General features: G+C 37.9%; 1 protein-coding gene across 1 annotated transcript in view; it reads left to right on the top strand.

Annotated features, from left to right (window-relative positions):
- SLC16A9 (solute carrier family 16 member 9) overlaps positions 1–20,930 on the top strand; it is a 55,203-nt gene extending 34,273 nt beyond the window's left edge. Inside the window, exons 3-6 of the mRNA XM_006147064.3 lie at positions 8,832–8,975; positions 14,837–14,932; positions 19,297–20,214; positions 20,594–20,930. Coding sequence (XP_006147126.1) covers positions 8,832–8,975; positions 14,837–14,932; positions 19,297–20,214; positions 20,594–20,772 — 1,337 coding nt within the window. The 3' untranslated portion in view covers positions 20,773–20,930. The remainder of the gene's footprint in view (positions 1–8,831; positions 8,976–14,836; positions 14,933–19,296; positions 20,215–20,593) is intronic.
- The last annotated feature ends 1,638 nt before the right edge of the window (positions 20,931–22,568 follow it).

Genomic DNA, 22,568 nt, shown 5'->3' with positions numbered 1-22,568 from the left:
TGCAATCCTGAAAAAAAAAAAAAAACAAGATATCCGGTTCTGAACATTACACTGTTCATAACTTTAATTCTTAATTCTTTCTCCTTGAAACTTGAATAATTGAGGAGACACTTCTCACTTGCATTACATGATTGCCCAGATAAGCCTTGGGGTGAATAAAGCTGGATATGAAGGAGCCAGTCTTCCCGGGTTATAATTGTGAATGAGCTCATCATCATTACCTACATTTATAGGATCTGTCCTGTGCTAGGCATGCCAAGGTACAAGACACCATCCATACTTATAAGGGGTTTGTAGCCTCAGGGAAGAGACAGAAAAAAGAAAAAGTAATAATTTGAGACTTCACAAATACCAAGGAGAACAGCAAGGGCAAGGCAGTTTCTGGGTTTTATAGAGATAGGTGGTTCAGATAAGCAGATGGACTGTCACAGGTGGACAGGCAGGGAGAGAGTGACCCATTGCAGAGTGCTGTGTGCAAAGGCCTGGAATTACACTATGGAAGATGTGTTCTGGTAAAGCACATTGATCTAGAGAGGAGGCATTGTGCTGAGAGGTGTGATGATGTATTTTATATGTCAACTTGGCTAGCTTGCATTCCCCAGTTATTCAAACAGGAATCTGGGTATTGCTGTGAACATATTTAGTAGAGTGAATAAAGTCCATAATCAGCTAACTTTAAGGAAGGGAGATTATCCTAGATAATCTGGGTGTACTTGATGCAATCAGTTAAAAGGTTTTAAGAGCGAGAATGAGCTTTCCCTGCAGAAAAAATTCTGCTAGTGGGTTGCAGCTTTAGCTTGTGCCCAAGGTCTCCAGCTTGCCCTTCCTGATGGGCCTCCCTATGGGTTTTGGACTTGTCTAGGTAGGTGAATACCACCTGGCCAGTGACTTAGCCAATTGCTTGCAATAAATCTCTTAGCACACGTGTCCAACTGGTTCTTTTTCTCTAGTTGAACCTGACTGCTACAGGAGTAGAAGGTAAGAACTGGAGGGCTATCATGGTCTTGCATTGTTTTAAGGCTAACAACCCCTTTGCCCAGATAAGTTCTTCAAATGTAAGGAGAGAGGTGGGGCCATTTTTCAGACAAGTTGCTGAAACAGCAGGGAGTTCTTTTGTTCTCTAGTTTTGTACTCAAAGCAGATTTAATAGTCCCGCCTCTTTTTTGGCCTTAATTCTTCCAAAGGCCTTTGGGCTCATAATGAGTCAGCAAACATATCTAAGGTTAATATAGTGAGTCAATACAGCCAATGCCACTGGCTGGCTGAGGTGTACGTGCTGGCAGAGCTGGGTTTGAGAATTACCCTCGGCACTGTTAACTCCTTCAAGAAATGAATTGCATCCCACAAGGTTTCTTTTCCACTGGTCAGTTCCCAGTGTGTTAAGCAAGTCCAGGACAGGTGAGAATAATGACAAGATTTCAGTTACATTTTCTGATATTACTGTATGTACCACTAAACCAACCAATAAGCAACACGGTATTTGAGACCAAGGATTTGAATGGGTGTGGCTCCTTAGTATCAGGAAGATGAACTTGAGATTCATGACCTCAGCTGGAGCAAGGAGTGAGGAGCACTGGGCACTGTCCCTCTACAACTGCATCTCTGCAGCAAAATATTCTTTCCTTTTGACTGATTTTCAAATTTATATTTGGGTTTTATACGTAAATTCTCATTCCCAACAGTTCACTAGTTCCATAAATTTACATGCTCAGCAATTTGAACTTGAACTGTTTGGCATAGGTCTTAGATTGATTGGGGTTTTCTCTGTGACCTCTTCTAACATGATATGAGACTTTAGTGTTGTGCTGTTGTCCAATGAAGTGGGCACATGTGGCTTTTGAGTATTTGAAATGTGGCTCCTTTGAGTTGAGATGTGCATGTGAAATACCTCAATGCTGTTGAAATGGTAATAGTTTGGATATATTCTTAAGAAAATACATTATTAAAATTAATTTCACTTTTTGTTATTTTTCTTTTTAAAATAATTATTTATTTAGTTTTATTTATTATTGTTGTTATTTTTTAATTTGACCAAAGAGAGAGAGAGAGGAAAAGTGAATAAGCAAACCACCAGGTTCAGGATTTGAACCACGGTCGGCTATGTGGGAGTCCAGTGCCTCAACTACCATGCCACCTGTACCTGAAGACCCCATTCTTGTTATTTTTCTAATATTGCTGCTAGGAAGTTTAAAATGCATCTGTGACTCACATGTAGACTCCTTATATATATTTCTACTGTATAGCATAGCTCTAGTGGATGCTAGGTAAATGATTATTTACTTTTCTGTTTGATTAACACATACCAAATTATAATGTTACTAACAGACATTTATTTTTTTTTCTTTATGAAAAAGCACACATGTGTGAATGTGAGAGGGAGAGGAGCACTCTCCACAGGGGCTGGTCATACCACAATCCCCATCTTCCAGTCCTCTGGCCTGTTGGATTTGGGCAGCTCAGGCATGTTTCAGGCTGACCAGGCTGGAGAGTCACACCACTGTCGCTGTGTGGCTTCCAGCACTGCAGTTTGATACCCAACAGCCTGTGTCTGGCCTTTACTAACATATTTAATTTTTTCAATATCTTATTTTTTTTTTAATTATCAGATGGCATGTATACTTGCCAGAGAGAGCCAAGAGACAGATAAGGAGAAGGAGAACTACCCCTCAGTGGAGCATGGTCACAACATAATCCCTTCTCTATCTCTTCATTTTGTTGGGACTTTGGGCACACAGGCCACGTTTCCTAAGCTGTAGGGGCTGGGTTTGAACTGTGGTCAATCACATGGGATACAGTTCTCTTAACCACTATGAGGCTGGCCTCAAATATTTTTTTAAGGAATTATTTTATTTAACTTTATTTATTTATTTATTTTAATTTGACCAGAGAGGGGCAGAGTGAGAGGGAGAGAAAGAAAAAGAGGGCAAGTGAGAAAACAAGCTGCCAGGTCTAGGAGTTGAACCGCGGTCAACCATGTGGGAGTCCAACACTCTCAACCACCATGCCACCTGCTGGCCACTGGCCTCATATTTTACATTCTAAGTACTATATCCCTCCATGCTAATATTAGCCATCAAAAACTGAACTCTGCTGTCTCCTTTCACATTACCTTGAAGGTCTGAGTGAAACAGTGGCATCACTTTCTGACTTTCTTAGAAGCAATTTTTTTTTTCCTTTTTCCTAATTCACCTGTGATCATAGCAAAGCACCGTTTTTTCAGTTAAAGTGCTCATTTTCCTTCCACTTACTGACTGAAAATTTTGTCAGTCAGTCTGACTGCAGATGGCTAATAAAGAATTTTCTATATTTTGTTGGTATTTAAGAAGTTGCTCAAAATCCCGTCTTTATCCCCCTTTCTTTCTTCACTGCTCACTTTGGTTTGCTCTGCCTACCCCACAGATTTCTTCCTTTTTTGAGGAAATGTGTCAGCATTGTGCCAAAAATGTTGCCAGGCCACTGAGTGGGCAAGTAGAATGTCTTGAAGAGGCCTGCGTATTGTCTAGAGAGAATGGAGCTGTTCACCTCTCAGCACCTGGGGCTGCATCTGCTTGCCCTAGCCATTCTTCTCTGCTCTCAGCTCTGCTACTGAACAGTTTAACCCAGGGCTTCCATTCCAACCAACCAGTAGGGAGTAAGCTCTCAGGCTGGCCACATGACATGGTGCTTAAGAGAGCTGGGTTCCACGTGACTGACTGTGAGTTTTGAATGCTGGCCCTGGTTGCTTGAAAAACATGACTGGCGCATGTGCATGTGTACCCCAAATCCCAACAGAATGAAGAAAAGAAGGAGACAGGATTGCCGTGTGACCATGAACTGTTGGGAGTGCTTTCTCCCTCTCTTTCTCTGTCTCTCTGGTAAGGGCATGTGTCCCTGACAAATTAAAAAAAAAATAAAATATAAGAAAGAAAAAGAATAATCTCCTGAACAGAAAGTGATAGCAATAGGGGTTTCTCAACACCAGAGCTGACAGCAGTAGTAATGGCTCTCAGAATAGCAATATGCGGAAAGCTTTAAGTTCAAGGGAAACTTTAACCAAAGGCAAAATGAACACACAGGCAGTGGTACATGGAATGTGTGTGAGTGTGTGTGTGTGTTTGTGTGTGTAAAAGGGTTCGCTTGTTGGCTTACTGTCTTGCATTTCATTTTAAATTATATCTTCTATTTATTTAGAATATTCCTTCATCTCTAATGAGGTTGTGGTAATAATAGATGGTATTACATCTAAACCACGTATTTTTAAAACAAAAAAGAAGGACACCTCCTCCTTTATTTTTTCTAAAGCTTTTGACTTCAGTGTGAAGAAAAGGCTTGGAATCACTGGTTCATATTATGGGTTAATTGACTTTTGTTCTAGAGATTCTTCCTGCGAAGTGAAAGTACCTGAAGCATCATAAGAAATCTTCATTGAGGAGAGTCCTTCCATTTTATTTGTCTCTTGAATCTCATCCTGTGTTAAGGAATAATGCATGGTTTATTGTCTTGAAAGACAAGTTATTGCAAAGAGCTGAATACCAACAAATGTGTAATGTTTTGCAGATGTGAGTTGATGGACACTTCCAGTTATCCTTTGCTCTAATTATTATTGATAAAATTTGAGGCTATTGTGTTTTTAAATATATGTACATAGAATCTTTAAATTCCCTAGTTCTAAGGTGATGGTTGCCATGGTTTGAGTGTGTCCGCTCACAGTTCATGTGTTAGAATTTGGTTGTATTGTGAAGGTAATGAGAGGAAACTTAGTCTGATTATAATGATGAAAGGTGGGGCCTTCAGGAAGTGATTAGGCATTGAGGTGGGGCCCATGATAGAATCCCGATAGGTTTATAAGAGAGGGAATAACACAGAGAAACAGACACAGACACAGCTGTGCTGTCTTGCTATGTGACCTACCAGCAAGAAGACTCTCACCAGATGCCTTCCCTGGACCTTAGAGCTCCAAACCATGAGGTGAATAAATTTCTATTCTCCCAAATTCCTTAGACTCAGGTATCTTCTGTTATTAGGAACAGAATAGACTAGAACAAAGATAAACTTTTAAATCCCAAATGACCAGAAGTGTTGTTTTCATCTGACTGAAGTTTATAAACCAATCTTAGTCTGCAAGATATTAACAAAAGTACATTGGTATTCTTTACTGATACTGTAGTTTGATTTCTAGGAAAAAAAAAAAAACTATGACACTATATTAGTCTATTTTGCATTTGCTATGACTATCACAGATTGAGTAGTTTATAAAGAATGGAGATTGTGTAAGGTTCTGGAGACTGGGAAGTGTAAGAGCATGTTGCTGGCATTTGGCAAGGGTCCATGGTGAAGGCGTCACACAGGGAGAGGGCAAACTTGTGTGTGCATGTGAGAAAGCGCAAGAAGGCAGCCTCTAAAACGACCCACTCTCAGGATAGCCCATCAGTCCATTAATCCATTAATTTCTGAAAAGATTAATCCATCAATTCAATGATTCTTGAATGGATTATTTTATTAGTTCAATGTGGAGCTTTCATTACCTAATCACCTCTTATTTGGACTTACCTATTATTAATATTGTTACAGTGGCAGTTAAGTTCAGTATTAGTTGTTTTTTTTTTTTTTTTTTTCATAGAGCGCCTGCACTACTTTCTGGAGAATAGAGCGCATGCACTACTTTCTGGAGAGACACAGAGAGACAGAGACAGGAAGTGAGAAATCAACCCCCAGAGGAAATGGCCACACCACAGTCACTTCTCCAGTCTCAGGATTTTGGGCACGCATGCATGCACATGCTCCTGGCATGATTTTAAGACACCAGTCCGGGACTGGAACCATGGTCGACTATGTGGGAGTCCGATGGCGTAACCATTATGTCATCTGCTGGTCCCAGTACAGCATTAGTTTTGACAGAGATATTCAAATTATAGGAGATACCAACAGAAATACAATTGGGAAGAACACTGGACTGATCTTGGCTTTAGCCCTCTCATCAATTAACTATGGATTCATCACCACATGACTGTTTTGAGCTTCAGTTTCTTTCTTTCTTTTTTTTTTATGAGAGATTTCTGCTATAGGGTGTCTGTGCTTACTAGAAAGAAATCCCCACCCCTCCCCCCACCACCAGGGGAACAGGATGGCGGCAATCCCTTCTCCAGTTTCCTCTTGGGATTTTGGGCACACACACGCACACACACACACACACACCTGGTGTGAGTTTTAAGTCTCTGGGTCTGGGACTCAAACTGCGGTCGAGTACATGGAGTCCAGTGACATAACCATTATGTCATCTGCTGGTTCTAGTTTCATCATTTAAAAAAAATTGTTTACTTTTTAAAAAATTTAATTAATTAATTAATGCTTCAGGACATGTGTGCCACCAGAGAAAGACAGGGAGAGAGAAAGCGAGAAAACAGGCTGCCAAGTAGGACTGTGGTTGGCCATGTGGGAGTCCAGCACTCCAAGCACTGTATGGCCCCATTTTCATCATTTTTAAAATGAGGTGTCTGTAGCATATCCAAGGCCTTATTGGGCCCTAAAAATTTCTTTGTCTTTTCTCTGACATCAAGATATTTTTCTCTAAGTAAGCAGCAGATGGCAGTGTGAAAATAGAGAACTTTGAAAAACAGTATTCTGTTTGCTGTTTTCATCTGTCAGAGAATTTCTATGACTGTCTTCCTAATGCTTAATTTTTTTTTAAAGGCTTGTGTGTTAGGCAAAACATGATTTAGGAATTTATAGACTAATACTAATATTATATATTTTAATAAGACAGTGCTTTTAGTTGTACATGCTATGAAAAGTATTACCTCTCATTGTCACCTCCAGCCACCCAAACTCTGGGTTTCCTTGTGGACATAACATGCATTAAAGAGCATAGATTTCAAGGATTATTTTGAGGATGAAACTTGAGACTTTTCAATTAGGTCAGTCATAATCACTGTATGTTTTAATTTCATTGTACTTCTTAAATTTATAAACACTGACTTTCAATGTCAATTTAGTTTGGTAAACAACAGAGAAGGGTCAGGCCTTTTGCTGTCAGACATCCATTTTTGAAATTTGACTCTTAAAATCTATTTTTGATGTATCTAAGTATTTCTCATTGGGTTTACAGACAGCTCAGCTATTGGATAAGTTTGGTCTTTCAAATGGATTTTCCTGTTAAAACACGGGCAAGCACCATCCCTCTTTGGTTGTCACACGAATAAGTCAGTTCTGCTCTTCCGGACTGGCTACACAGAGAAACTGAAAATGGCAGGAGCTACTTCATGGCCAAGGAGAAACGTGGAAAAGCTGTAGGCATTGGGAACTGTGTGCCCTCTCCTTAGTCTTAGTCTGCTGGTAAACATGTGTGCTTGGAAGATTCTACAGTATTAGAAAGGATGTGGCACTTGAGGTCACTGCATCCTGGCTCTGCCAATTAGTAATAGTGAGACTAAGGAAGGATTTCATATTTTCTCTGTTGAGGTGACTTAAAACAGAAGTAAAAGAAGTATGTAAAAATGTATCCAATGTCCTGAGCGTATAGTGTGGTGTTTTCACAAACTAACCCATCCGTATCGTCAGCACATTCATACGAGGAGGAACATGAGAATATTCTGGAAGTCTGACCTTATGCCCTTCTGATTATAATTCCCCACTATCTTGATTTCTAATGGTAGATTCGTTTTGCCTGTTCTTGTACTTTTTATCATTGCAATGACATGATTTGTACTTTTTGTGTGTTGCATGTCTACCACTCAGTCTATGTTCATCAAGTATATGTGAGATAATCCCGTTATGAGTGGTTGTAGATCATCTATTCTCATTGCCAGGCAACAGTCCGTTGTATGAATATGCCAGAGTTTACTTATACATGCTGCTACAGCTGAACACCTGAGTTTCTAGAACATAGCTAATAGAAGTAGTGCTGCTATGAACGTTTATGTATATGACTGTTGGTCTGGGCATTTCTGTTGGGCGTATACACTGAATCCGATCTAATGACTTTACAGTGTGTTCTGTTCAGCTTTCCTATGGTGCCTTCAGTGTATGAGCATTTTTCTTGTTCCACATTGTTAACCATCACTGTCTTTAGCCATCTGGGGGGTGTAGTCTTTGCCTATTGAAGATCATAATTTGTACCTTGAAAGGCTATTGCCAATTCAATTCAGGTAGGTTTTCTCCTTGCCTCCAGATCCTTTCTTCTCATTTGAACTTTGACAACCTCTCTGAGCATCAGCTTCCCTCCATGTAAAATGATACTGTTGGGTTGAATAATCCTTAATGTTTTTCACTTCTAATATGCCAAGCTCTGTAGTGCTTTTTGGGTACAGTGCATATGAGCGATAGCTTCATCAATTTAAATCTTATTACATGAGGGTTTAAGATCCCACTGTGCCCAATTATGCACAGAGCAAGTTCAAGTCACAATCACTTTTGCCTGTCAGTCAACAGTGCACAATAATACTAACAGGTGGGTACTATTATTACTTCAATTTTCAAAGGAGAAAATCAGGCACAGAGAGCTTAAATAAGTTGCATGAGATCTAATGGTAAGCAACTAATGGAATTAGAACTGAAATAAAGTCTTCATTTTTTAACTGTATGATCTTCCCATCCTGAAGCTTCAGTTGTCTTATCCCCATATGGTAATAATAATAGTATCTACCTCCCCAGGGCTGCCATTGGATTACAATGAAATGAGATTGTCTGTGTGAGGTATGTCACATAGTGTCTAGTGCACTATAAATACTCAGTGAATGTTTATTATTGCTATTTTAAGATGGAAAGAATCATTTGAACTTTTATGATGGATGGATCATCCAATGGTGTGTCCAAAGTTACTGTTAAACAAGTTAAAATGTCATTTCTCCTTTTAGGTCCTGTCTGCAGTCTCTGTGTCTCATCTTTTGGAGCAAGACCTGTCACCATCTTCAGTGGCTTCATGGTGGCTGGTGGCCTGATGTTGAGCAGTTTTGCCCCCAATATCTACTTTCTGTTCTTTTCTTATGGCATTGTTGTAGGTAAGGAATCTGGTCACTATGAGTTTTCTAACTTCAGGAGTCAAACATCATTTCAGCAGCCAGCTCTATTATTTACTTAATGTAAAGAGTGAAAACGCTCATTAATAATTTAAGGAGTCAAACATCATTTCAGCATAGCCAGCTCTATTATTTACTTAACATAAAGAGTGAAAACACTCATTAATAATTCACTTTCTTTTTAAAAAATCTTATTTATCCTCTGAGAAAGAGAGACAGAGAAAGAGAGAGATAGCTCCCTAAACAGGGTCTCAGTACCCAGATCTGCCCCTAGCCTCAGCCAGCCCCAGATTATAAACAGGTAATGCTGGAATGTTCTGGATGTTTCCATACTTGGCTTGTAGAGCACTGAGTTTTACTGAACCACTATCTGGCCCCATTGACTTTCAGTGACCACTTTACTAAAAATTGTTGCTTAGTGAAATGTTTGTCTAGTGAATTAAATTGTTGAACAAGATAAACATGTTTGACCAATTTACATGTCTCCTTGAAATGTATAGGAAGATTTTTCATTTCCTTGACTAAAAATGAACATTTTCTCCCTCCAGGTTCATTTCTAGTGGGTAGAGCTACTTCTGTCTCCTTCTCTCCACTTCTCTCTGTCTCTCTGTGTATCTCAGTGTCTTTTAATTAAAAAAAACTTTTTTAAGGTAAAGTATTCTCTGGGCTTTCAAGCCCCTCCTTTATTCTTTCCCTATTCCATTTAGGAAAGTCACAAACGCAGGCCCATCCCAAGATGGATACCGAACTTGAGCTGTGAAATAATTGCTTTTACGTGGCATGCGGTTTTCATTTTTTGCTTTTAAAAATTAAAATCTAAAGTTTTTTTTATTATCTTTTTTCTTTCTTCTTTTGTTTTTCTTCTTTCCTCTTCTCTGATTCTTTTTCTTTTTTCCTTATTTATTGGCTGATCAGCCTCTATGCACTAAGTGTCTAGATAGGTCCAAGTGAACAGGATACAAGCATCTGAATACAATTGGGGTCGGAATATTCCTCTATTCCCACTGAATCAGGTGCACAAAAAGTGAAAATGGAACAGAAGAGAGATTGCAGATCACCTCCTCCTGCATGCTGCTGAACGCTCAGATGGAACTTCAAGAATTAGGGATAAATGCACCATGCATCATATGACTAGAAATCACTACAGGGTCACAAGAAATATGGGAAAACAAGAAAATACCCCTCCTCCAAGGGAAAATAATAAGTCCTCTTCATCCTCAGATAGTACAACGAAACTCATGGAAATGTAAGATAAAGAATTTAGAATATTCATAGTGACAAAGCTAACAGAGATGGAAAAGAAGAGAGACAGTGAACTGCAGAAGAGGCAGGAGATAAAAGCTGATAAGTTCCAGGAGGTGAGGAAATTCTTGCAAGATCTAAAAGAAGAAATACACATTATGAAAAACAGTCAAATGGACCTGTTAGAGATGAAGGCTATAATACAGGAACTCAAAATCTCCCTTGAAAGTATTAAAAGCAGGCTAGATCATATAGAAAATTGAATTTCAGATGTAGAAGATAGAATTGCTGTCCTAGAAAAATCTATCATGAAGACTGAGAAAATATATAAGAAAAGTGAGAATAATATATAAGAAATACTAGATACAATTAAACATCCAAACATCCAGATAATTGGTATCCCAGAAGGTGAAGAGAATCATAAGGGCATTGATAATCTATTCTATGAATTCCTGGAAGAAAACTTTCCAAACTTAGAGAGACATTTGAAGATCCAGTCCCAAGAAATACAAAGGATACCAAATAGAATCAACCCAAGAAGATCTTCTCCAAGACACATTATAGCCAGATTGACCAAAACGACAGAGACAAGATACTAAGATTGGCAAGAGAGAAATGGCAAGTTACCTACAAAGGATAACCCATCAGGCTAACAGTGGACCTCTCATCAGAAACAATGCGAGCAAGGAAAGAACTGGAAAATATATTGAAAGTGTTAAGGGAAAAGCAATTTCAATGAAGAATACTGTACCCAGCAAGATTATTCTTCATATGGGAGGAAAAGACAAGAACATTCTCAGGTAAACAAAATCTGAAAGAATTTACCAACACCAGACCAGATCTCTAAGAAGCTCTCAAGGGAGTGCTATACCAAATTAAATACCGACACACAGAAATAAGAGTTCAAAAACTAAGAAAATGGCCAACTTAATCATAGGAACAAGTCTGGAGTTGAATATAATATCCCAGAATTTAATCGGGAAGATAAAACACAACAGAAGATAGATTAAGTACATGAGACTAAACTGGTGAAATAGCATTTTATGACTTTTGACTAAAACATTGCTAATTTTCTTCTAGGCTTTGTTTTCCAGTTTTAAGGATTTTTGTCTTGTTTGGAGATGCCAATAGGTTCCTGTACCTACTATTTGAACAGAATCCTAACCTGTTTTGTGGCTTTAAGTTTTAAGCAAAGTTTCTTGGCATTTCTTTGATTTATTAAAGCTAAAACTGCTTTTCTTGACATTAAAAAATATATTAAAAATATCTATTTAATGACTGTAGTAAACTATATAGCATCAGCTAGGTGCTACCTTATAGTATATTCATTCTACTCAGAGTTTCACGTTTAAAGTAAGACATGTATTCGCAATATGTATATACCAGCTGAATTTAAGAAATTTTGTGAATCAATAAAATATGGGGGGAAAAAAGGAATGGGAAATACCTTGTCTGTAGGCACCTGAGATAGTGTGGGAGGAGGTTGGGAAATGGCAGAGGGTGTGAAATAGGAAGAAAAATATATGTACATATGTATACATATATATTTATGTATATGTATATATGTTTTTCAAAGATTAATTGTGATATGGAACCTAATACCATATCAGTATATTTTTAATATGTTGTTATATTAGAACTATTTTTTTTATCTTGTACTTATCTGATTTTTAAATATCATGCATAGCTTATTTGAAAAATATTGGTTTACTGAGCTATGTAAGAACTTGAAAATGTTAACAAAGTTTCTTATGAAACAGCAAAAAATCACTTTTGTGAATATCATCAATGACTTAATCAAAAAATCTTTATGTATTAGGAAGTTGTCAAATTCATAATGGCAGATAAAAGTTTTCTAAAATTCTAATTTTTTGCTGGAAAACTTGTATGTGAGAATTACTGTCAATTGTTTCTGTTAGATTCATTTTCAAGAAAGAGTATGTGATCTAGCTAAGGTTAAATAACCACAGTTAGGCGTACATACTTTCAAATAAAAACAGGGTTGTTTGAAAAAGTGGTTATTTTAGCTGACTACTAAAACAAATTGTGTGTTTTTCCTTGTAACAATTATTGCCATTCAGATGAAGCATTTAAAACAAATTTGTTTGACTTTATTCTGAGTTGTGTGGTGGTGAAACCTATAGGTATAAATTTTAGTATGAATTCCTTGATTTGTGCTAAGGCTTTTGCAATTTTATTCACCATCTGTTTTGCACCATCAGCATATGTGGGAACACAGGTAAAAAGACAAAACATTTTAGTATTATTATAAAAATTGTTTTAACTCCACAGACTCTACGAAAGATCTCAGGGGCCATAGGAGTTCACAGACCTCTCTTTAATAACTGCTGGTTATACTGATACAGATGTGGGGAGATATGCCACTTTCTGCTTTGTGAAAAGTTTAAAGAAAATGTATTTCAAATTTCTGCTGAGTTAAAAAAAATGAGATATTCTTACCTGTATCCCATGGACTTGAAATAATGTTTTCAAAATGATTTCTTTTTAGTCTAAGGCTAAAAGTTTAGAAGTTGGTCTTTCAATATTTTTGGCATCACCATTCAGTTATCAGAAATGTCTTTTACTCATGTCTCTAATAATTCACATTTGTCAGAGTACTGACAGCCAAATCACAGAAAAGTAAATCCATTTACCCTCCAAAGGCTTTCAAAAATTTAGTCTCAGTCAAGGGTGACATTTTTTGGCCTCATCACATTGATTGTTTAGAAACAGGTTTTATTTCACATTTTGAAGTGACTTATAATATGTAGGAATGACAGCTATATAAATTAATCGAACTCGTGTTTTAGTTAGTGAGATTGTAATTTTTTTCCTTAAATAATTTGAATGTTACTTTCATTTAAGAATTTTATTTAAAGTATGTTTTAATCTGTTGGGTTATTGGGAAAGACATGGTGCAGTTTTGTATAGAAAAACAAAGAAAAATACCTTGTGAGTTTCCCAACAACCTAATATCTAGTTTCTTTAAGAAAATTTTTAATGCAATCACAGATGAGCATATGAGTCCTAGGTTGTTTGAAGTGCACAATTTTCTAAAATGTATTTGAGTATTGTTATTAAGTGCATGTCTTTCTTTTAATCATAGTCCGTATAGCTATTAAAGTCCCTGACTTACCATGACGGTTCAACTGATGATTTTCCACCTTTATGGTGGTGTGAAACTGATTGATTCATTAAGTAGAAATCATTCTGTATTTCATTTTCAGTAGAGTATGCAATAAGTTGCATGAGATATTCAACATTTTCTTACAGAGTAGGCTTTGTGTTATCTTTGCCCAACTATAATCTAATGTAAGTGTTGTACACATGTTTAAGTTAGGCTAGGCTGTGATATTGAGCAGATGAGGTGTATTAAATGAATTTTTTTGCTTACAATATTTTCAACTTATGATAGCTTTATCAGGACCTACATTTATTTTAAGTCAAGAAGCATCTGTAATAAGTGTTATTATTATAATAATTTGCTTATTGAGTCATAGTTATAATTTGATTTGTATGCTATGGCAATGTATTGTTCTTCAAGAACAAACAGTTGTTGCAGAAGAAAGGCAAAAAGTGAATGAATTAGAACCAAAGGAGAATTTACAAAATTGATAGAAAAGTAAATTTAAAAGTAAAACAGTAATAGTACAGCAAACAACTATATGCTTGCCACTTAAATTTAATTTTGTATTCATCTTTTCTTTTTTTCCTTGCAAAGGTATGTTAAAATCCATTAAGAACATTGTGACATTATACTTCTAAATGAGTTAGGACACACTTCTCAAAGATAAAAGACTCATTAACACAAATTTTACTATGATGGGATTATCTGAGAACTCCAGAAGACCTACATGAAGGCTTTGGTGTGCAAGACATGAGCTCTAGCAAAATAGTTTGTAGTGATGATATTTCAAAAGAGGTTTTTGCTTTAGGGTATATGTGTTCTCCGGAAGGAGAGAAAGACAGAGATAGTGAGAGGGAAAGTAAAAAATCATCCCCATGCTTCAATCCTCTCTCCTCCATTCTCCTCCCAGGTTCTTGGGCATACATGTACCCATGCCCAGCATGATTTTGAAGTCACTGGGTCCAGGACTTGAACTGTGGTCAGCCCTGTGTGACCCAGTCTAGCAACGTAACTGCTATGCCATCTGCTGGCTTCATGATAGAGATTTTAAAAAGATGTTTAGAGGACCGAAAGGAGGAAGAACAGGTAGCTGAGAGCCAGAACTTGGTAGAGAGACAAATACAATGGGCAAATCTGATAACATTTTGCTATTTAGTGGACGATTTAATCATTTTCTCTATCTCTCCATGATATCCTAATTTACATTTGCATTTTTCATTCATGCTTTGGAAACTGGATTGCTTCTTTACTTGACCCTGACATTAATGTGGGTGTCGGGTGAAAAATGAGGTGGTTCAACTGAGAGCTATATAGCTAACATGGAAGGAGCCTGGGAATCCTCACTCTGAAGATTTAGCCAGTCAGTAACGGTGTTCTATTGGAGATACTTGACCATTTTATTTAATTTTTCATTTCTTTTTGCATTGAAGTAATGTAGTGTGTCTTAATTTATGCGATGTCTTCTTGTACTTAGGTCTTGGATGTGGCTTATTATACACTGCAACAGTGACCATTACATGCCAGTATTTTGACAGCCGTCGAGGGCTTGCACTTGGCCTAATTTCAACAGGTACATTTTCAAAATGAGTACAATGCTGTCACTGTTCAACCTTTTAAACAAAGTTAAAAATTACCAAGCACAGGCATGTTTAACTATTACTAAGCTAATAGTTAATAGTTGGTAGTAATCTTTTCTGGTTCTAGAAGGAAATTTTATTTTTTATCATGAATATGAGAGTAACTATCAACATACATATACGAAAAATCTGGGGCTTTAGATGTCCAATATAACCTAAGAGAAGAAAGCCATCGATCTAGTAAATTGAGTTACATGCTGGTGAGTGCTTTGCTGAAAAAAGAGCAGAGGGCAATTCTATCAAGTACTTTATTCCTGAGAAAAATAGAAATGGAAAGAAAATTGACACCCTTACAGCCACTGTCAAGAAAGAGTGATACTGATCATCTTTCTACTTCCATTATTGTGGAACTCACCGTGTTTCTAAAGTAATGATTTCTACATACATCTTGCCAGCCTATATGCATATCCACATGATAGGCTGTTTATTCTTGCTATTCCTTTAATAATCAAGAACACTGTGGGGAAAAGATGTAAATAAAAATATAAATTTTAAATATAAAAGCCTTCTGGATTCCTTTGGACATTTTTGAGTGGTGCTTTGGTTTTCAGATGAGTTCTTTTAAAGTTGCTTAGGGAACTTATCAAAATTTCTGTGGTCAGTAGTTTATGAGTTTCTTTAGGGAGGACAGCTGCCAAATTTTCTAGTTGTAAGTTTACAAATGTTACTTGTTAGCAGGCAAGTATTCCTGGGAGGTCAGGCTTTTTGACAGGTTGTGTAACTTTAGTAGTTATTCTGGAACAGGATCCAATCTGTTTTCTTCCCGAGGCCGACCCTTTGGCCTCAAGGTGATACCTGATTGAATTGAATCCAGTTGGTATTTACCCAAGGTAGTTTAAGAAAGCATTGCCAGGTGAGAACTGGGAATCATAATGGAGGGGGAGAAAAGGCCAGCCCGAGAAGATGGCTGTGGCAGAAATAGGAGAAGGTATGCAAAAAACAGAAGATGGGAATCCTGAGCAATTAGAATGTAAGCTAGAGAAACTATTAATATCAGGATCTTTCACAGGTGTGGGAGGGAGTGCAAGAGGAGGCACGGCGGCCTTCAGGACAGTGGGTCTTACCTATCCTTTGACTTCTTATATAGTATAATGTAGAATCATGTTGAGGTACAAGCACACACGCTGAGGCCTGGCCACCTGGTTTTGAATCCTGTTTCTGTCACTAGGTGTCTGGTGCTGGATAACTGTCTGCACTTCTGTTTTCTGAACTGTAAAGTGGGGATAACTGCACTACTCAATGAGTCTGGTTCCTGGGAATATTAAAGGAGTATACATATGGGAGGCTCATGGCAAGAGGTCTAAAAGTGTTAGCCATCGTAATTATGACCTAGATTTCTCTTAACGTCCAAATGTATTTGTGTTGAAGATGTTGGGGAATGTAAGTGTGGGAATTGCTCTTGCTTTTCACCCAGCCTAGCGAGGAGGATATAGGGCCTGGGATGTGATCAGTGAATAAAAAATGGAGCAATTATAGATAGTCAAGACTTGAAGGAGCTATAAGTTATAACTCACAGGGAGTTAGGTAAGGTGAAATTTGGAAGAGGCATGAATCCACTTTTAGTGAAAGAGATGGTAACAAAACAAAATCACAGTAGGCTTTTTTTTAATTAAAAAAATACCCCGAATCAAAATACTTGACATTTTGTGACCTAGTTGAAAGAAAGGAATGTGGGTACAAAACAAAGGTTTTGGGAAGGCAGTCTGCCTCCGTGGTAAGCAGGGTTGGCACACTAATGCTGGGGGGTTCTATCTGGTCTACTGCCTGTTTGAGTATGGCCCAAGAGCTAAGAATGGATTCTAAAAAAAAATTTTTTTAAAGAGATTTTTGCTATAGGGTACATGTGGTTCCTGGAGAGATGGAGAGAGACAGAGAGACAGAAAGTGAGAAATCACTTCCCAGGGTGGATGGCCACGCCGCAGTCCCTTCTCCTCCATTCTCCTCGTGGGATCTTAGGTCTATTGCACATGTGCCTTGCATGAGTTTTAAGCCACCGGGTCTGGACTTGTACTGTGGTAGACTTCTTGGGAGTACAACAACATAACAATTACACCATCTGCTGGTCCCGGTTTCTAAAATTTTTAATGATTGACACAAAAATAAAGAATATTTATGACATGCGAAAATTATATGAAATTTAGTGTGCATAAAAAGTTGTATTGGAACCCATATTTACTCTCTGGCCCTTTATAAAAAATGTTCATTGACCCTTGGTATTAATGAGTTAATCAAAGCATTAGTGTATCTCTTACTATTCTAGGTTCGCTGAACACCAATTAATATTTCCCTCTTTGTAGTAATGTATAATCTAGACCTACATGAAAGAAGGCATTAGTATTTTATTTTACTTTGCCCTTTACACTGATTGTTTTTAAAGTAGGATGCTCTTTTTGAAAATTAAAATTGGTAGTTTTATAGTTCACAAAATTCCACAAAGAAACTCTTAAGTTCTCTTCGTTGCTCTGAAAGAATTTCTGCATCTTTCTAAGCCATGGCCATGTCGGAGTCAGAGCCATTTGTTATTTGCTGTAATTTATGATAAGATGTGTTTTTACAGTAGGCATATCCATGACATCAGTGATGCCTCTGTGCTTGGTCCCGATCGTATCTCTGTGGGGTTCTGGTGTAATGTGGCATAGACCATTCCTATGATCAAACTGTTTAGACTCTATTTCTTTTGCAGATCTACTTATTTCTTTCCTGCTCTTTCATGTGGCATTTCCCATTGATATTTAAATTTTAAAATACTCAATTTAAATATATTGAAGACAGAATGAGATGAAAATAGTGCAAATTAGTTGGGCTGATGTAACTTGGAATGGCAGTGTGTTTGGAATGATGAGTGCTGAAAAGGTGGCGTGTTTACACTACTGCAAGATGTACAAAGCAGCATATTTTATAATTTTTTTAGAGGTTTTTGTTAAAGGCCGCATGCGCTTGCCAGAAAGAGAGGCAAAGAGACAGAGAGTGAGAAATCACCCCTCAAGGAGATGGCCATGCCACAATCCCTTCTCCTCCATTCTCCTCTTGGGATCTTGGGTGTGCATGCACACAAACCCGTTGTGAGTTTAAGGCACCGGGTTCGGGACTCGAACTGTGGTTGACTACATGGGACACCAGCAACATAGCCATTACGTCAACTGCTGGTCCTAGCATATTTTATAATTTAAATGCCCTATTAAATTCCATTTTGGGGCTGGCAGGTGTCGTGGTGGTTAAGGGTGCTGGACTCCCACATGGCTGATCACGGTTTGGGTCCTGGGCCTAGCAGCTTGCTTTCTCACTGTCCCTTTCTGTCTCTCTCTGTCCCTCTATGGTCAAATTAAAAATAAATAAATAAGTAAGTAAAGTTAAATAGAGTAATTCCATAAAAAAATTTCCACTTTTCTCATCATTTTATTACTACATGAATCACTCATTCTGTTGAGTCAGCAATGAATTTGAGCTATAACACCATGATACATATGCTAAAACTAAATACAGATCATTGGTCTCAAAAAGAAAAAAAAGAAAATTTGCTTTTTCGAAGAGAAACATATATAGCATGAATCCTGGCATATACAAAGTGCAAAAGAAGTATAACGCATAATATATTTGTTAAGAGCATGGGTGTTTGAAGTTGGACTGACTATGAATCCTACTTATCCAATTTGGAGCTTTGTGGTCTCTGGAAAATAACTTGGTCTTTCTTTTTTTTTCCTTTTTTTGGAGAGGTTTTAGCTATAGGGCGTGTGTGCTCGCCAGACAGACAGAGAGAGACATAGAAACAGAAAGCAAGAAATCACCAGGGAGGATGGTCACGCCTCACTTCCTTCTCCTCCATTCTCCTCTTGGGATCTTGGGCACACACGCACACGCGCCCGGCATGAGTTTAAGCCACCGGGTCCGGTACTCGAACCACGGTCGACTACATGGGAGTCCAGCGACGTAGCCATTACGCTAACTGCTGGTCCCAATAACTCGGTCTTTCTAGACCTAGATCACTTCATCTGTAGATTGGGAACAATACTAAGACCTACTCAATGGACTCACTAGAAGGACTGAAAAAATCTTTCAATGAAAAGTAGTTAGTCAACAGTGTTTAAATTATACATGCTAATTATTAAAATAACTGTCCTATCAACATTACTATTATTGTTGTTATCTTCAATATTCTTGTTGTGATTTTAATATGAAGATACATATGAATGTCAGTGTAAACAATAAATTGAATTGTGATTACAACTAATGTTTGTCCAGAGAGCCCCAAATCATAGGAGGTTGAAATTGAACAATTCCTACTTCTTTTCCTTTTTAGGGTCAAGTGTGGGCCTTTTTATATATGCCGCTCTACAGAGGATGCTGATCGAGTTCTATGGACTAGACGGTTGCCTCTTGATTGTGGGTGCTTTAGCTTTAAACATACTAGCCTGTGGCAGTCTGATGAGACCCCTCCAGTCCTCTGATTGTCCTTTGCCTGAGAAAATAGCTCTGGAAAATGTGCCAGATAGATACTCCATTTACAATGAAAAAGAAAAGAATCTGGAAGAAAACACAAACATTCTTGACAAGAGCTACTGTAGTGAGGAAAAATGCAAGAGCCCTTTAGCCAATGGAGACTGGAAACAGGAGAGTCTGCTTCATAAACACCCCACTACAATGGCCCACCCAAAGGAGCCTGAAACCTACAAAAAGAAAGTTGCAGAACAGACATATTTTTGCAAACAGCTAGCCAAGAGGAAGTGGCAATTATATAAAAACTACTGTGGAGAAACTGTGGCTCTTTTTAAAAACAAAGTATTTTCAGCACTTTTCGTTGCTATCTTACTTTTTGATATCGGAGGGTTTCCACCCTCATTACTTATGGAAGATGTAGCAAGAAGTTCAAATGTAAAAGAAGAGGAGTTCATTATGCCTCTTATTTCCATTATAGGCATTATGACAACAGTGGGCAAACTCCTGTTAGGGATACTGGCTGACTTTAAGTGGATTAATACCTTATATCTTTACGTAGCTACTTTAATCGTCATGGGACTGGCCTTGTGTGCAATCCCATTTGCCAAAAGTTATGTTACATTGGCAATACTTTCTGGGATCCTAGGATTTCTAACTGGTAATTGGTCCATCTTCCCCTATGTGACTACGAAGACCGTGGGCATTGAAAAGTTAGCTCATGCTTATGGGATTTTAATGTTCTTCGCTGGACTTGGAAATAGCCTTGGACCACCAATTGTTGGTAAGATCTTTTCTATGGTGCAATACAAATCTGATCTTCATTGAAATTCAGATTACAATATCAATCCAGATTTGCACAATCTGCATTGAATGTCTCATGTAAATGATGTTTTCTTTCAAGATCACTTTGATATAATTAAAAAAGCCGATATACATATTCTGAGGTTCATTCTTTATTTGGGAGAAACTCAAAATGTTGGCTTATTCCAATATTAATATTGAGAGATTCTCCTCTGTTAATTCTCAATAGGCTACACTGGGAGCAGGTGGGGTTGTATATATCCTGATCCTAACTGTATGTAAGATTGATGAGATTAGGGTATGGGTTTGTGGTTCATACTACTTCTGGGAAACTTACGTTTTCCTTATTGTCTTTTCAGGTTGGTTTTATGACTGGACCCAGACCTATGACATTGCATTTTATTTTAGCGGCCTCTGCGTCCTGCTGGGAGGTGCAGTGTTACTGCTAGCAGCCTTGCCGTCATGGGATACCTGCAACAAGCAACTCCCCAAACCAACACCAACGACATTTTTGTACAAAGTTGCCTCTAATGTTTAGAGGAACATTGGAAAACACTATTTTTTTTTGTCATTTTATACTATACGTAGCAAAAATATTTTAACATATCCTCAAGCAAATTCTCTAGAGTCAAGACTTTTTTTTTAAAGAGGGATTTTTTTGCTATAGGGCGTGTGCACTTGCCAGAGAGACAGAGACAGAGAGACAGAAAGTGAGAAATCATCCCCTAGTGGGGATGGCCACACCACAGTCCCTTCTCCTTCAGTCTCCTCTTGGGATTTTGGGCATGCATGCACACAGGCCCAGCGTGAGTTTTAAGCTGCCAGATCCGGGATTCTTAACTGTGGTGAACTACGTGGGAGACCAGCGATTTACACTTTTCGCCATCTGCTGGTCACCTGAATGAATTTTTTCATGCATACTCCATTCTTTATGTCCTGTTTGTGTAGCCTCTTTCTCTTGTATTCCTTTTCCCTCTACCCCAAGAAATGAGATTTTTCTGTTTTACTCATAATCATTAGTTCTTAACATTGTGAAAATTTTGGCCAGCCTCCTTTGTGCAACGAAAGTCTAGAGTCTAGTTTCTCTGTGGATTCCATTAGTCCCATGGCAAGGCACCCGGAGTGGGGGGTCTCTTCTATTTGAAAACTGATACAAGAAGTGCGGTGGGATATGTGGGAGGGTCACTAGGGAATAAATCACTCTTCTCTGGATTAGACTGGCTAGTAAATAGGAGACTTCAAGCCAGTTTGCAATGGAGCAAACTGATCATTGTTCTAAAAAGGTATTTTAAATTAGTCACTAGTTTCCATTATGCTATTTTATTTACCTTGATGAAGTGACCACCGGCTATTTGGTGCCCGCTGAATGTAAATTGTTCCAGTTCATGAGGTGTTTCCTAGAATGCAGGCAAACTCCATAGAGAGGGGTAGTCAGTATAGCCTTCTTCATGGTTGGTGGTCTGTCAGCATCCACTCAGTTAATGTTTCCAAGGAAGAACTGATTTGAGCCATTTCCAAATCGAAAATGTGTGTTTCAACCATTCCATTCTGGCAAATGGGAAGCATCCATTTGCTTTGGGGACAGTGGGGCTGGTTTTCAAGTCCTTGCCTATCTGCCCAATGAAGCATTTGTTTGGCACCGTCAGGTTTTACCACTGAAATTTTAATTCAAGGGCAGAACTAAACAGTGTGTGTGTGCATATGTGGGTATGGCACATGAGAAAGGACACGGGCATTAAGAAATTTGTATCCAAGTACATTTAACTTTAAAGACAATATTCCAAGAAGAAAACTCAATGTTTAATAAATTGACATTATTTTCCTAAAGAAGTGGATATTAAACTTTGGTATGTATCAGAATACCCTATAGACGGTTTAAAAAATATAGGTGCCTGGGTACTATGCTTTCAAATTGTATTTTTATACTTCTAGGCTGTGGCTCAAGCATCTATATGTACTGGGTTGTCAGGAAAGTCATGATTCATTTTTGAAAAGAAAAAGAGAAAAAAATACATCATGACTTTCCTGATGACTTAATATAACCAACTCTACAAGTGATTCTGATAACAGAGGCTGGATTGAGAATGGCTTTTGTAAAACTGGCAATGGAGAAACAACTTACTCTCTTACATAAAAATAAATAAATAAACCATGATGTCAAGGGTTTTTATAAATAGCCAAGGGTTTTTTTTAACAAAAAATAGGAGGCACCCTTTCCATTGTGCCAAAATTGTCTTTTCATTTCTTTTGAAATATGTAAGATTATTTTATACTTCTATGTTGCCTTTCTTCAAAGGCGCCTGAAGCACTTTATAAGCATGGGTCCTCACAACA

Source organism: Tupaia chinensis, unplaced genomic scaffold, assembly GCF_000334495.1.
Source record: "Tupaia chinensis unplaced genomic scaffold, TupChi_1.0 Scaffold000199_1, whole genome shotgun sequence".
Taxonomy (NCBI): Eukaryota; Metazoa; Chordata; class Mammalia; order Scandentia; family Tupaiidae; genus Tupaia; species Tupaia belangeri.
Note: the sequence above shows the minus strand (reverse complement) of the source record. Positions and strands in the feature narration are given on the sequence as shown.